The sequence below is a fragment of the Raphanus sativus genome, unplaced genomic scaffold (genome assembly GCF_000801105.2).
Source record: "Raphanus sativus cultivar WK10039 unplaced genomic scaffold, ASM80110v3 Scaffold2328, whole genome shotgun sequence".
NCBI lineage: Eukaryota > Viridiplantae > Streptophyta > Magnoliopsida > Brassicales > Brassicaceae > Raphanus > Raphanus sativus.
In genome coordinates this window covers 1-16,128 of record NW_026617637.1, presented here as the reverse complement: position 1 = coordinate 16,128, position 16,128 = coordinate 1, and the positions used below count along the sequence as shown (strand labels likewise).

General features: G+C 39.7%; 3 protein-coding genes, 1 non-coding gene and 1 pseudogene across 5 annotated transcripts; 2 read left to right on the top strand and 3 right to left on the bottom strand.

Annotated features, from left to right (window-relative positions):
* Positions 1-1,257, bottom strand: LOC108843994 (40S ribosomal protein S4-2-like; the record flags this gene model as incomplete). The annotated part of the gene is given in 4 exon segments (XM_057000112.1): positions 1-381; positions 464-742; positions 831-908; positions 1,194-1,257. Coding segments are annotated over 4 exon segments (741 nt in total), but the record flags the coding sequence as incomplete, so codon positions are not given.
* A 335-nt stretch (positions 1,258-1,592) lies between these two features.
* LOC108847782 (E3 ubiquitin-protein ligase listerin-like) lies at positions 1,593-9,349 on the bottom strand (annotated as a pseudogene).
* A 1,868-nt stretch (positions 9,350-11,217) lies between these two features.
* Positions 11,218-13,459, top strand: LOC108844948 (peroxidase 67-like). 2 transcript variants are annotated; one of them, XM_018618234.2, is made up of 3 exons: positions 11,218-11,590; positions 11,909-12,100; positions 12,758-13,459. In XM_018618234.2, exons 1-3 carry the CDS (start codon positions 11,369-11,371, stop codon positions 13,199-13,201), a joined length of 858 nt encoding a protein of 285 aa, XP_018473736.1. In that variant the 5' UTR covers positions 11,218-11,368; the 3' UTR covers positions 13,202-13,459. The 2 variants fall into 2 exon arrangements, with proteins under 2 accessions (XP_018473736.1, XP_018473735.1); XM_018618233.2 differs by having other exon boundaries at positions 11,222-11,590; positions 12,745-13,459.
* Positions 13,460-14,900: 1,441 nt separating this feature from the next.
* Positions 14,901-15,095, bottom strand: LOC130505505 (U2 spliceosomal RNA). The gene has a single exon (XR_008941712.1). It is a non-coding gene; the product is annotated as a U2 spliceosomal RNA (small nuclear RNA).
* Positions 15,096-15,185: 90 nt separating this feature from the next.
* LOC108844956 (uncharacterized) lies at positions 15,186-15,907 on the top strand. Its single transcript, XM_057000111.1, has 3 exons — positions 15,186-15,349; positions 15,432-15,502; positions 15,625-15,907. Exons 2-3 carry the CDS (start codon positions 15,500-15,502, stop codon positions 15,868-15,870), a joined length of 249 nt encoding a protein of 82 aa, XP_056856091.1. The 5' UTR covers positions 15,186-15,349; positions 15,432-15,499; the 3' UTR covers positions 15,871-15,907.
* Positions 15,908-16,128: the final 221 nt, after the last annotated feature.

Genomic DNA, 16,128 nt, shown 5'->3' with positions numbered 1-16,128 from the left:
GGTAAGCTTAATACCTTTACCCTTGGGAAGAGACACCCACGGCTTTGTCCCTTTGCCAAGGGTGAACACATTACCCAACCTCGTCGCAAACTCATGTCCCGTCGAGTCCTGGATGTGGATCGTCTCGAAGCTTCCCTTATGCTTCTCACGGTTCTTAATCACACCAACACGCCCTCTGTTTCTCCCTCCGGTAACCATCACAACGTTGCCGACATCAAACTTGATGAACTCAACAATCTTGTTCTCCTCAAGATCGAGCTTGATGGTGTCGTTGGGCTTGATGAGCGGGTCAGGGTAACGGATGGTGCGACCGTCGTAGGTGTTGAGGTAAGGAATGCCCTTTCGTCCCAACTGGATAGTTCGGACCTTGCAAAGCTTAAACTGTACAGATATAAAAACAAATCAACCATTACTACTCTAAATGATGATAACAAGAGAGAGAAGAGGAGGGAGAGATGTAAACCTTAGCTTCCTCATCCCTGATGGAGTGGAGACGGAAACGACCCTTGGTGTCATAGAGAAGACGGAAGTTCTCGTTAGTCTTGGGGATAGAGACAACATCCATGAAACCAGCAGGGTAGGTCTTGTCGGTCCTGACTTTGCCGTCAACCTGGATATGCCTCTGCATCAAGATGGAGATGACTTCACGGTAGGTAAGAGCATACTTCAACCTGTTCCTGATGATAAGAACGAGGGGAAGGCACTCTCTAGACTTGTGTGGTCCAGAAGATGGCTTGGGGGCCTGTGAGTGGAACCAATACGTGCATTTGTCATTCACACATAAACAAAGGGAATCATATAATAGAGAGAGAAGAAGAAGAATGACATACAAAAGCACCGCCAAGTTTGTCAAGCATCCAATGCTTAGGGGCATTCAGCCTCTTCAGATGCTTCTTTAAACCTCTCGCCTGCGTAATAATCGAAAGAAAACATATATGTTAAGAGAGCGAAACAAATGCATTGCATCATCATGAGCTAGAGCAGCTAACACATCTGAGATCTAATGTAGGTCAGATCTAAGGACAGTCACTGTGATGTACTTTGGGAAATTTACGAAATGAATACAACTAATGTGAAGCTAAGTTAAAGATCTAACGCAAACCTTGCAGTATCGAGTTATGAAACCATCTAGATGTACGCTAATCACTAAATTAACAGCATACAGAGAGAGATAGATAGAGAGGAAGACGAACCATGTTTGGAGTTTGCGAGTGTTGTAGCTCTGATCCAGGAGAGACGGTGAAGTTTGTGAGAGGAAACGAGTAAAACCCTAACTGTATTTAAATACCCTCTCTTCGTTATTTTAGGGTACTTTGGGCTTCTAAAGCTTGGCCCATTTTTCTAGACCCATTTGTTTATTACATTATTTGATTTTGTTAGGCCTTTTAACTGGTCCATTTATCCATCAGTTTGATGGAAGAAATTACAATTACATTTGATTTTTTCTTCTTTTTTTTTTAACAACTACACTTGATTTTTTAGTTAATCTTGACCAAAATTGAGCAGTCTTGACCAAAATTGAGACAATCCAAATGCGTGCACCCCAAGCCTCAATAAACTATTAACTTCACAGTATAAAGCCAAGGAAGATAGAGAGGTAAGTTTCTCTATATATATACTATTACACTTTTTCATTATCTTCCACATGGATAACGAATCATTCCAAGAAACAAAATTCTCTGTATATCAATGTGACCTTCATTCCTCCGAGTGTTAAAAAGAGTTAAAAGCAAAACTCACAATACTAATGTCACAAAAACATATGCAAAGCTCTCCTTTGTTGAATATCAGCAAGGAGATTGACACAAGGGGCAGACTTTCTTATGAGATGTGAGGAACCACTTGTCTAAACATGCTTTGTGAAATTTGTATTTGCATGTAGCGCAAGCCCGCCTTGGAAGGCTGTGATTCACTGGGTGGATCACACTGTAACATATCGGGCAGTCCTCTACTCCTTCATATTCCTTGTCCGAGTTCCGCTTCCATATTTTTATAGCTTCCGCCAGAGCCCCGTTCTGCACCCAGTCGAAAAGAATACATTTCACTTAAAAATGTTGAAATGGTAATCATGCAGGATATAACAAGTGATCAACATGGCTCATCAAGTACAGTACCTGATTACGAACAAACATTAGCATAGACATTAACCACTTCCTCTGCTTCGCGTCGCTTATTCCAATACTTTTTGTCCAATTGACATCAACAGGCTTCAGTGGGTAAGAAACTGGAAGACGGATCACCAGATCCATCCCGGTTTCATCCTTTGTATATGTACCTACTACTTCATTTGCTGATTTACTAATGCTCACTGAAAAGCTCTCATCATTAAAGTCTGCCTTCCTTATCTGCAACGGAATATTTGCCAATGCATTAGCGGAACTTCACTGCAACTCTAAGAGATTCAAAAAAAAAAAAGGTATCATTACACATTACTTGAGACAGTTCGTTTTTAATTAAAGAAGGGCTGCACCACGTTCTTGTAAACGCTTCAATCAAAGATGATGCAGACCGATCACGCATTCCGCTAAACCATTCTCTAACGTAAGCTGGAAGGACGCGTAGCATCAGACCATATATCGCTCCAGCAAGCGAGGCCATGTTTTCGGTTTCAATAGGCCAAAGTGACTTCACCGTTAACAGTGACGAACCCGTTGTAATCGCACAAGTTGCTGCAGATGCGACCACAGATAATTCAGATGGAATATCTCCATCTTTTTTCTTCAAGCTCTGTGCCATGTATTCTTCTAGAGGAATGTGCTGGAATAGACTATCTAATATCAAAGGATTTGCAGTTCTCTGGATATGCTGCACCAGTCTCTCTCGCCCTTGTGTTAGTGAAGGTAAAGAGCTAACATGCGAGAGCAACAAAGACCATACCAGGAATGTTTGCACCTGCCATTACAAGTGGTTATTACAGTAAATGATTTGTCCGAAAAGGGAGAACAAACAAAAGAAAGCTTTTGAAAGTAAATTTTTACCCTGTCTGGAGCAGTTAAATCTGTATCAAGGAGATCATAATTTAACTTCTCAACCATACAGGATATTTCGTCTCTTAGCCGTAGCTTTTCTTCAGATGGCAAGCCATCGTTGCTGGAGTCCTGATCGCTGAGAGACTCATCACTGGGTGACGCATTCCCATCAGCAACTATGGCCAGCCTGGATATAGATTCGGTAGACAAAACGATGTATGCAGCACGTTGCAACGAATGGATTGGTTTGGAGGAGAACATTATTGCATACATAGAGCTTATGGCTCCTTTGCTTAGACCCCAAAATTCCACTGCTCTGACAGCTCTATCCCTTGCACGTGGAGAAGAGACGACTACAAGCTGAGCCACCAACTCCCAGAACTGCAAATGATCAACTCGAAATGAAGCAACAAGAGACGCTGCCTCTGGGGAATATGAAGCAGCGATAGCCTCAGCAAGACCGGTGCAGAAGAAAAGACGAAGAACACCTTCAAGTATCCGATCTTTAGCTAGGTCCCATAATTCATTTGCCAAGGAATACAAATAGTCTTCACTTCCAACCGATATATCTTTTACTAATTTAAGCACGGAAAATGCTGAGAGAGCATTCTTAGCATTGTCTAAAGATGCATCCGAAATAGAAACAATATGCCCAAGTCCCTCGAGAGTATCAATCTCCTTCTCCATGGAAGAAACACCACTAATGAAGTCATTGACGTTCTCAGAAGTTTCCTCCATCACAACTACTGCAGACTGAATCATTCGCCTCAAATTAGAAAAGACAAAATCCCAATCTTCCTCATTGAAATCGTTTCCGCAATAGCTAACTACGACCATTATTAGTCTTGCCAGCAGAATTTGGACACCTGGAAGTTGGGTAACTACGCTTGATGCACCAGGAACTTGCCTTTGTTTGCGAAACAAGTCAAGCAGGAGTGTTCTTTCTTCATTGCTCACATGCCTCTGTAATGCCTTATCTTCTTCAGCCTTTTCATTTACGGGATAGCAAGATAAAACAAGCTGAAACCAATCCTGCATATCTGATTAAACACAACGAAAGAACAATAAGCTACGCATGAAAAGCAAAAGCTAAAGAAAGGGAATGTCCATCTAATGCCAACTATAACCACTTCTCAGGTCCCTAAAAACCTGATGTAAGGACCTGACAAGTGGAGCCTCAAAATTATCGCTAAGTTGATCTTGTTTCATAAGTAAATACTTGCTTTACAAATACGTTCAGCCTAATCCTTTACTTACGGTTAAGCAATGTACAGAAAATAACAATGAGATCGAAAGGAAGGACCAAAAGAAAATTAATGAAAATTAAATGGGGCCTCACCTTCCCCACTTTGCCAGAGGACCAGAGGAGGAAACGACAAAGACCTCTCCAGCCAACCTCCAAGGAAAGCTTCCAGTGGCAGCACAGTATCACCGTAAACACTAGATTTGGTTTTTGTACGTAATGGTGAAATTATTACGCTCATAATGAAAGGAATGATTCTCAAACAGTTTTTGCTCGGCTCTTCCCCGATGAAGAGTTTATCTGTGACCATTTTGAAAACAGCCATGGCTTCTTCTTCTCTCCAAAGGTCCTCCTTAAACAGAGTGAAAATCAAAGACACCAGAGCCCTCAAAAATGGTTCTTTGACGTCCTCTATCTGGTTATTCAATTCAACCCACATGTTCCCGGAACTGTCTCTCTCATCCTCTCCATGCACAAGAGCACCATTGAGTAGAATGTCAAAAATGGAGTTTAATAAGCTCCCATAAGCTGGTTCACTCTTACAGAATGAGACGAGGGCTGGCAGGAAGGAAGTTTGAACACTACCCCCTGGCCACTCCCACGTGCAGAGTATTTCTGCGGAAAGCCAAGCTTGCGGGGATAACCCATTATCTTTGTGGCCAACAACAAATCGCTGAATCCCCATATTAGTGATCAGGCTGTCAATGAAAAAAACATATCTTTGACTCTTGGATGTCCTCAAATCGCACAAGTGAGCAGGAATATCATGTGTATAAATGCTAGCTGACGAGCTGGGGCTGGTCCACATAGGCCAAACATCATTCTCACGCAGAAGCAGCCCACAGATAATTTCTTCATCAGTTTGATTCAATGAAAGATATTTCAACACCTCGGGCATCCATGAAGCACACAGTAATGTAAGCTGACAAGGTTGCAGATCATCCTCAAGTTGGACAACTGACCTTATGGATTGAACCAAAATATTTGCTGAACTCTTTCTGACATCATAGTTTATAGATTTCCAGAACTGATTATTCATCCTAGAGCAAACAGCATGAACAAAACTACCCACTAGATTCCGATCCTTTCTCTTCTCTTTCAGCTCATATAGAGTATTGTCCACTAGTGATGATATTCTACTCTCCAAGTCAATGATTAAGAGAGAGGACAAAATAGTTGAAAATAGAGTGGCTTCCTGATTCAGAGCCTTTAAACTGAACACACTACCATCAATAACTTCTGCTGCAAACTTAGTTACCGCGATCACATCGACAGGACTGCTCAAATCAAACTCTATATCAACAGCCTCAACGATAAGAGAGGAACATGTATCACTAACTGAACATAATGGTGACTGTTTGATAAAAGATAGCAGCTTTTCAAGGATCCCTCTATATATCAAGACCAACGAGCTTCTTGACACAAAAGAAATACTGCTGTCTTCCGTTGAACCACCCAGAACTGAACTGCATACACAAATATAGAGTAAGTACTGAGAGCAATCAGTCTCAAGATTTGGCTGGAAAATGTGAATGCAAAATCTTGGATCGATTGTGAGCTTGAATTAAAATGATATTAATATTAGCTTTAGTTGATACTGTTTTATAGATAGACTTACCACAAGAACTGAGCAGCAGACGTTGTAGTTACTGAGGAGGAACGGACAAGAGCTATAGCAGTAGATTCTATGAGCTCATGATGCCAATGGTCTGGCTTAGAGCCTATTCTTTGACTCAACTCCAGCCCAGAACTTCTTTTTGTAATTTCATCCCTTGCCTTCTCTAAAAGCAATTCCATAGAAGCCAGCTTATCGAACCCCTGATGTTGTTGATCAAATACATAAGAAATTACAGCACTCCACTGCTGAGTGAAACAGTCATCATCAAGCAATGAAAACAGGAGATCTTGTTTTGCAGCTTTAACAGCAGTCGAAGAGTCATATCCATCCATACACCAAGGAATAAAAAATTCTTGGAAAACTTTAATAAACTTTTCTGGGCTCATATCCCTCCCTTCTTCAAGAGAGAGAAGGGTAGAAGTCTCTATATCACAAATCAGTACCGGAACTATCTTTCTCGGTCCAAATATTGATAGTGAAACAGACAAAAGCTTCAAACCATCTACCAATTCCTGAGAACAGAAATACAACCACATGAGTTAATTAAGTAAAAACATCATATGGCTTAACATGACATAATCGGGTAATACAACATAGACAGTAACTTACAGATTATTTTATCCATGGAAAAGCCTTGGACAGCAGTGGCCCCATAAATTGATCCAAAGGCCAACTCTCACCTTCCAGACTTGAGTGTCTCTCCAGTAACAAAAGAAAATCAATCATTTTTCTCATGCCGGTAACTGTCTCTGTATCTCCCTGCTGAAGCATATTCAAGAAGCTCTCTTGAACAGATTTACAGAAAAAGGACAACAGGTTTTGTTCGAGCAAATTAATTCCTGAAAGAATTTCTAAGATGCAGCTTCCCAGCTCTTGCAGAAACTTAACTGAACTGCTCATGCTCAGCGTTTCAGATGGCTTCCTCTGAATATGTGGAGTACTGTCCTTGGATAGTTCAAAGAAGTATGCCCATAGATTCTTCACAAGGACTTTATCAATTAGATCAACTTGGAGATCGTGAATGGAACTGGGGCCATCGCAATACCTTGAAGCATTGCGTAATCCCCAGAGGAAACATTCAGTGGTTGCACGGAGAAGTGATAACTGATCCGCGCTTGAAGAATCACACATACTCCTCCCAGCTAGTAAGTTATTGAAAAAATTCACAAAGAACTTATCAGCTTCGAGAGATTGGGTTGGCATAACTTCCAGGAACAGTATCAATGCAGGGTAAGAAACCTGTGGGGATCCAAAGCACCCGTTCCTAAGAAACTGCCATAAGTGATTTAGAACTGACTTATGAACATTTAAGTAGGCCCAACTCTGAGGAAATTTTCTAGAGAACAGCAAGACAGCCTCCCACATTGATGAGTGGCAAATTGGAATAGTTTCTCGAAAAACACCAAGCAAAGCTGGTGCAAGACATCTTACGTCGCTTTCATTAAAGACTTCAGGAACATTTTTAATGAAGCTGCTCAATAAAGAATAAGTTGCTGATCGGATACTAGGGCTTTCGGATTTTAGAAAGTTCAGAAAGCATTTATGGGAAGAGAACAACTTTCCAGCAGAGGAGGTTGCTACTCTCCTAGCCTTCGAGGCAAGTTTCGATTCGGCATTGACACTTGCAGAGCCAGCTTTATCGGGTTCGTGGAGCAATATATCTATAAGTGTAGCCAACGCCCTCAGAGATGAAGATATCATCTGAAAATAAAGCAAAATAAGACATTGGAAAGAAATCGATAGAAGGAAAAGTTGTGCCTTAAGTAAAGATTCCCCCAGATGAAGTACCTGCTGGTACATTTCTTCTAATTCATCCGAAGCAAGTGCTTTATCAGATAAATTTTGAGGTGTAAGTTTCAGATTTTCCTCCAGATAAGCAAAAATCTCAGCTGAACACAGACTCAAGACGTCTAACCTCTTCTCCTGGGCAGGGAAAGCTGCCTGTTTTAAAAATTATGCAGCTAAATGAAAATCTGAAAACGGATTCTATAAAAAAGGTGCAAGTTGACCAGAACTAAATTGTTACTGGTCTAATAAGACCAAAAGAGAGTTAACAGAAAGAGTGACATCAAAACACAAAATTTTAAGAAGAAAAAAAGTCTGGAGAAACTTCAGAAACTAGGTGCCAACCTGCAAAGACGACTTCGCTGCTTGCGAAACTTCAGAAACCAAATCAAACTGTGAAAACCACCAGGGGCCCATTATAGACTTAAGATGGGGTGCTAAATCTCTCCTGAGTAACATGTAAGAAAATAAGAGTTAATGCAGAATACCACTTATCCAGGGAGAAAGCATAAAATACTAAAAGAGAAGTATCCAATGCATGCATGCTGAGACAATATCAAGACAGATTCCCTATATGACACACTCAACATAGTCAAGCTTCTGCAGCACTGAGCAACAAAAAAATTCATTCCAAGAAAAAATCATGTATCCATTCGATATAATAGATGTCAGGAAAACCTCAAAGCTTAACCATATCACTCACGACATAAGTAGACTACCTAACATCCAAGCGTATGATACTAAAAGAAAAAATTAAATGACAACACTGCATAATGAATGAGGGTAAGAAAAAGAGGTATGCATAAGAAAGCTGAGAACCAAAGTACAAACCCGACACCAGTAACAACATCAGTCATGACGTCATGCGTAGCTCGCCGGACATCTCTACTGTAGTCCAGTATCAACTTCTTGTACTCAAACGTCTAGACAAGTAAGACAATAGAAGTCAATGAACAACCACATGCACTGCAACGTGAAGGAAGGACAGTGATCAACATTCTGCAAAAAGTCCCAAGTATTTTGAGAAAGAAACATACCCATTGTGGGATTAATGGCAAAAGTTCTTTCCCTTTCTTCTTCTTAACCAGTTCTGACAGGGAAGTAAGAGCTTTTATCTTTGTTGTAGGGTCCTTCCTTGAGAGACGTTGCAAGTGTTGGGCCATCTCACTATCCAAATCCTACACAATCCATCAACAAAGATGAGAGCAAGTAGGTAGAATCAAACAAAGAGGCACAAAGCATACCAAGAAGGGAGCAGGGTCTTCCTTTGACAGAGAAGCTTCGAATCTAGAGCTGCCCACGTAGCCGCCAAAACCTACGGCGGCGGCTGCAGAACCAGACGGCAACAGAGAAGCTGCCAAGCTGTTCACAAAACTCAATTAGTCAATTCAAGTACAGAACCAATGAAGCATAGACTCGAAAATGTAGGGCGTGGAAGAGATTGGAGGATAATGTAACCTGCTGCTGGAAGGACGAGCCTTGCTCCTTGCGGCATCTCCTTTGGGTCTACCCATCTCGTTGTACTCTGTACGGGGGAGGTCTGCGTCTTGAGAGGAATAACGGGGAGAGCGAGAGAGAGAGAGAGAGAGAGAGATGGATTTGATAGGTGTAGCAGAGAAGTAATTAGGTGGAATTCAAGGATCGGAGAGAGAAGGCGTTGGCGGTACGGTCGTCGCCGTCGCGGGAAGAGACGAAGAGAGTTTGTCGAGTCGAGCGTGTGCCGTGGTTTGTTTTGGGTTGTGAGTTAGGCCCAGTTATTTACGGCCCATCTTATACTTATAAACCATAAGGGAAAAATGGAAACTTCACATTGCCTTTTAACAAGTTCCATAATTTCCAATTTATGGAAATTAGCATCATTATTTAAGAAAAAAAATTACCTCTTGAAAATCTTGATATGATGGCTAGGGATATTAATTATAATATAGTTTTGCATATTAAAACTTGATATATAATGACAAACCTAGCTTTTTCCGACAACAGTAAACCTCGCCAGCTAATAATTTAAGAGGTTCCTCTGTTTATATAAGACCATGATTATCGGAGTCTTTCACTAGGTCCTTGTGTATTTTGGACACAAAAATAAATCAATAATAGGCATTATTATGTGGGACGTATCTTAACTAAGGACGTTCTTAGTTCGTCCTTCCTTATCACCTATCGCCTGGAGATGAAGCGGAGAAGCGGAGAAGCGGTAACACGACTAGTGTTTAGAAAGGTGAAGTCTTTAGGGTTTTGGTAGTGGTGAAACCGTTTGATGTTGCTGTTGTGGTGGTGTTGTTGATCGACGACGGAACCACCGTAGAATACGGAGGAGATGGAGCATTCTTCGACACAGTTTTTGACGGTTCTGCCCCGTCGGAGCATTCTTCGACACGGAGGAGACGGAGATGGAGCTCTCGTCGCTGTTATAGTGGTGTTGTTGATCGACGATGGAACCACTGTACGGAGGAGACGGATCTCTCGTCGCTGTAATTAAGTAACTTAAGAACCAATAAAAGTCCCACTAATAATCACAAATTTAATCAAAGTCCTTAACATTGTCCTAAACTACAAATATTAATATAAAACTATAAGGACTTGCAAATTAGTCCCACTGATATTGATGCTCTAATGGTCAAAAACAAAATACTAGGCATGGGTATTCGGGGTCCCAATCGGATTTCGGTTTTATCCAATCGGGTTTCGGTTATTTGGGTTTATCAAAATCAGCCCCATTCGGATTATTTAAAAATTCTGTTCGGGACCGGTTCGGGTTCTATCGGGTTCGGGTCGGGATTAGTAAATCTTCCAAGAACCGGTACAACCCAATGTACTTTCGGGGTTGGGTCCCAATCGGGTCTTCAGTTTAAAAATATCTCATTTTTACTTATTTTGTAACCAAAACATAAGAAAATTCGGTTCTTCGGGTTTGAAATACCTAATTTGTAACTTTTTGTAACCAAAACATAAGTAAAATCGATTTAAAAATAAGAAATGAACATCAACCGTGATCATTCAAAATCAAACAAAAAGGAAACATATTTATTGATAAAAAGAAAACCAAATAAACGAAAGCATAAAACGAAAAACAATGTTCTCATGAAAAATATTGTTTAGTGAAAACAAAATCTAAATCTAAATATTTCAAGATTCAATAGCCACATTTAACCATCAATCTTCATGTAATAGTACCATCAACCTTCATGTAGTAGATAATTATTTTAAATATTCAACATATATTAATGTATTTTGAATACATATTAGGAATTGAGATCATATTTGGTACAAGATCTTTTTGGGGTTTTGAATATTTCGGGTTCTATCGGATATCCATTTAGATTCGGGTTCGGTTCGGATAATACCCATAACCCGTAATACCATAAAAGTTTTTATGCCGGGTTCAGATCGGTTCGGATTCATTTTAATCGGATCAGATTCGGTTCGGATTTTCGGGTTCGGTTTATTTGCCCAGCCCTACAAAATTCAAAAGAAAAATGTAATAGGCAGGAAAAAAGGAAAGGAATTAAAGCATGAATTTGGTAGAGGTGGCATAAGGATCATGACCCCGTAATATTGATGTGTTTATGTTTGTTAGAAAATGAAATAGAGTGGCTATTTGAGAAGAAACTTATCTCCGTTGATAAACATAAACAAAACAAACAAAAAATACCTACGTTTTATGTAAGTAAGCAAACATCTATAAAGCCCTCATTCTCTTGCATGCTTTTTTGACTCTAACTCCAAAAACAAACAAAGAAGCAAAAAGAGAGAATGGAGTTATGCAATGAGCAGAGAACTATGTTAATTGTGGTGTTGATTGTAATAATGTGGAGCTGTTGTTACAGCCACGCCCAGCTGAGCAGTGACTTCTACAAGCAAAGCTGTCCCTCATTGTTTTATGTGGTGAGACGCGAGGTGCAGCGAGCGGTGACCAGGGAGCGCCGCATGGCTGCTTCTCTCCTCCGGTTATTCTTTCATGACTGTTTTGTCAATGTAAGATTCCATTTTTGTAATGACACAAGCTTATAAGAACAACTCTATCAATAATACCTCATCAGATATCTTGTTAGTATTTTTAAAACATAAAATTGAAATAGTAACTAAAAGTAAGAGAGAGCATATATATACATTTCTTTACATTTTGGAATCATTCCATCCATATAGTTCTTTTCATTGGAAAATACTTTTACTAGATAAAAATATTTACTTTAAAAATTTTAAGAACTTTACATGGGATCTACCAATGAGGCTATGTTATGGTTGGCATGTTCCATTAATTACTCCAACAATTTTACAATGCATGGTTTACAGGGGTGTGACGGATCAATATTGTTGGACGACACTTCCTTATCTATGGGAGAGAAAACGGCAGGCCCAAACAATAACTCTGTGAGGGGATTTGACGTGGTTGACAAAATCAAGTCCAGGGTTGAGAGAGTATGCCCAGGCGTCGTCTCATGCGCAGACATTCTTGCTATCACTGCCCGTGACTCTGTCCTCCTCGTTAGTACTTTTACCTTTACTCTTGAAGACCGTACTGTTTAACGTCCAACTAAGAACATTTGGATCTATATATTTTTCAGCTTCAAGGTTTTTGATGCATCAGATACTTTTACCTGTTTCTTTTGCACATGGTTAAAAACTATAATAATTTGAGATCACCATGTTCTATATATATACACTACACATTTATATATAAGACCGGTCCAAATCTATAGATGTCTTTTTTCTTCTTTGAGAAACAATCTATTGAGGTCTAAAGCGAACTTAACAGTTGTGTTCATTCTATTTTGTTTTCAACTGAAAATTATAATGATACTAAATATATATATACAAAATCAGTTACATACTTTGCCTAGAGTTTTGTATTAATTAATTAATACTCTGAAATTATATAAAAGATTTGACAAAAAATAAGCATGTAATTTTCTATTTTATTTTGAAACTTTCGTTTGTGTATACATTGTATATAGTATATGTGGGTTGTACAAGAGAGCTGAGCCATTATACATAGTGATCTCAAATTATTGGCGGCTATGTGGGCAGCTCTAGATTCGAAGCTGTAATTAGGATTGTCAATAAATAGTGTCCGTGAACGTATATCTTAATATATGATCGATCTTTAATACATATTTTAAACTAAACAGTTGGACGGGCCAGGTTGGAGCGTCAAACTTGGAAGAAGAGATTCCACCACGGCGAGCTTCTCAACCGCCAATTCAGGCGTTATACCTCCTCCAACATCTACTCTCAACAACCTCATCAACCGTTTTAGAGCACAAGGTTTATCCTCACGCGACATGGTCGCCCTCTCTGGCGCACACACTATTGGACAAGCTAGATGCGTCACTTTTAGAGACCGTATCTACAACGAAAGCAACAACATCGAACTTTCTTTCGCCTTGTCTAGACAAAGGAGCTGTTCGGCTGACTCTGGCTCTAGCGACAACAATGAAGCCACTCTTGATATCCACTCTCCTGGAAGGTTTGACATCAACTACTACAGACAGCTTCTCAACCACAGGGGTCTACTCACTTCGGACCAAGTTCTTTACAGCGGCGGTTCAACTGACTCGCTTGTCGTGTCTTATAGTCGTAGTCTGAACGCCTTTTACCGCGATTTTGTGAGGGCTATGGTTAAGATGGGCGATATCAAACCACTCACTGGATCCAATGGTGAGATCCGTAACAACTGTCGCAGACCCAATTGAATCTCTTACGTGTTTTGTGTTATACTATTTTTACGTGTTTTCTACGTCACCTGTTTAAATATACATCTACATTAATAAAAACATAATATAACAGAGATCATGATAAAAGTTTGTAGCAATGCAGTTTCATTTATGTTTCCGTCTCTTCTCAGTTGTCACATTGGCTCCAAAATACTATGAGAAAAATGCATTACCACTGCTCAGAAACTTATATTGAAATTTCCAAATAAAATATTACTATTTTAATATAATTCAATAAATGATTATTAAGATATCAAACTGCTAAAGATGAAAGATGTAAGCAGGGGAAAAATAAGAAGTAGGATTTCACCATATGTTATTAATTCACTTTTCATTAAAAGATGTATTCCACATTTTAGGTTTTTCCTAAGATTCATATATGCATTTCCAAGAAAATATTGAATAAACCCAATGTCATACTTCATAGTCTTTATTACAAACACATCTTTAGATTCTTTACACTAAACCAACCAAATGCAACAAAAAACAAAGAGAGAAGAAAAGAAGAGCTAATGATCTGCTTAGCATAAATTAGACAGAAGAGCTAATGATCTACAAATGATTTACTCGTTACATTAAGTTCAACAGGTACATTATTTCCCAATAAAGCAGTGTCAGAGAGATCCAGCCTATGATGCTGAACAGCCTAATGCTTCTTTGCGCAGCTTATAAGAGGCGTGCATGCTGGGTTGTGGTCATGTCTACCACTAGAAGTGTTCGAGTTGCACCACTCGTTATCTTAGATAACCATTCTAGGGATGAATGAACCATCAATGTTGAACAACTTTAGTTACTTCTTCTACTATCATCCATGTCTCTTAGATTAGGGAGGCATGTAATATTTTTTTCTCCCACAATGCTAAAATAGAGATTTACTCTTGGAATGTTAAGTAACTTAACCACGCTGCATTGTAGCTTCTAAAGCCAGAAGTGGATCATGGCCTGTCCGACAAAAAACAAAACAAAATGTGTAGTTAAGTTTTGTATATCATTTCAGGCATCTCTCACCAAAGTAGAATGAAAAGTGATTACCTCTTGAATTGAGTTAATGGCTCTATCCTCCTCACAATGAGACACAAAGTCGAGTTTGATGCAATTCTGATCTCAAGCTTCTCATCTCTGACTGCATTTCACTGATCTGCTCTCGGATCTCCTTTAGCAAAGCTCATATGTTCTGCCATGATGCTCTTATCTATTGGCGGCTTACTACTCGCCATCTTGCCTCCAACCTGTGGATTCTTTCTACTCGTATATTGTTTGATCTATCGGGTCAACGTGAGGTTCTCAAACTATGAGATAAGAAAGCGGGAAATAAGAAACGAGAAAGCCGACCAAGTATTGTCCTAAGTCCACCCAGGAGTGGGACATGTTAACGTGCAGACAAGCTTTTTCCATTTCTTTTTAAATGCTTATTTAAGCTTTGACTTGATCATTATTGGATTGATTTATCCGATTAATAGGGAGAGTTCAACAGATGAAACCGCAATAATCTTTATCAGAGGCGTTACAAAAAATAAAAACTTATGAGAGGCTCAAAAGCCCATTTACTAAAAAATTAAACTGGATTACTGATGGGCTGAGCCGGCCCGTGCTGTAGTGCAACGCATGGGCGACTCGCAGAGACCCAGATAGCAAGCTATCTTGATGGGCCTCTTCCCTCAAAAAATAGAGTTAATATCGTGTGACCCGATGGACCACATATCAGATATTAAACTGATAAGAACAGATACTACACTTGATCTTAGCCAAAAGGCCGAGAAAGGTATGATTTGTTACGAGGCATATTGCATCTTCTTTTATCCTACTCTTCATGCCTTCCACTTTTATTTCGTGACCGATGTGGGACTTTCGAAAAGAGTAGTAAGAGACAAATAAGAACACTCTCTTTGCAACAGCAGGTTTGAATAAAGCTTAACCGACAATAGTCTCGACCTGGAGCCAAACAAGTCTTTGGCTCTTGCCTTGTTCAGCTGAGTCTGAGAAGAAGAAGCCAAACTTTCTCAGATTTTCCATCCTCGTGGTAAGTATCCTTAACTGATCTAGTCACTCGATTTCATTGTTATCTAATTCGAAGTCTGAATCTTTTGGCGTCTCTGAAGCAGATTCTTTCCCCGAGAGTAATCACAATCGGCTCCGGAAGAGGAGGAGATTGTTCAGTCGTTGTCTTGCCATGGTACTAGCTGTACTTTGATGGGTTTGATTCATCTTTATTAGATCGTTATGTGCTTATTTAGCTGGGGAAGTTGAGAGCTTTATAGCCTTCGACTGATTAGTCTGGGTGATCTTGTTCTGCAGGCCATGTATATTCGTGTGAAGCGCATGAAAGCTACTTACTTTATCCAATGCGATCGCGCAGCGACTGTTTTGGATTTTAAGCAGAAACTCTTTACCCTCATCGAGCAACCAGTCAGCAATCAGCGTCTCATCTTAATGTCTACAGAAGAAGTATTAGAGGATTCCAAATCTCTAGCAGAGCAGAAGGTATCAAACATTTTGAATGTCTCATACATATGCAACAATTGTTCAAGTTTAAAGATCTAGACCTTTGTTACTACTTAAATGTATTCTTTGTTTTATTGTTCAGGTTGAGAATGATGCAGTCGTGGCTCTGACTTTGAGGAAAGGTACTTACTTGACACCCTTATTTTTCCTTTGCTCCTTGTAGTATTCTGGTTAAATTCAGCGCCTTGTTGGCTATAGAGGTGACACGGACTAGTCGTAATGGAATATACATCTAGTAACCACAGTTTGAATATGTTTCTTTGGCTGTTGAAACGTTGCAATCACTACAATCTTTTT

What these genes read in the sequence shown, in the direction of transcription:
- LOC108844948 (XM_018618233.2), top strand. Translation starts at nt 11,369, where the DNA reads ATGGAGTTATGCAATGAGCAGAGAACTATGTTAATTGTGGTGTTGATT. An exon ending in TTCATGACTGTTTTGTCAAT is followed by an intron (nt 11,591 to 11,908) that starts GTAAGATTCCAT and finishes CATGGTTTACAG; the next exon opens with GGGTGTGACGGATCAATATT. An exon ending in CCCGTGACTCTGTCCTCCTC is followed by an intron (nt 12,101 to 12,744) that starts GTTAGTACTTTT and finishes TAAACTAAACAG; the next exon opens with TTGGACGGGCCAGGTTGGAG.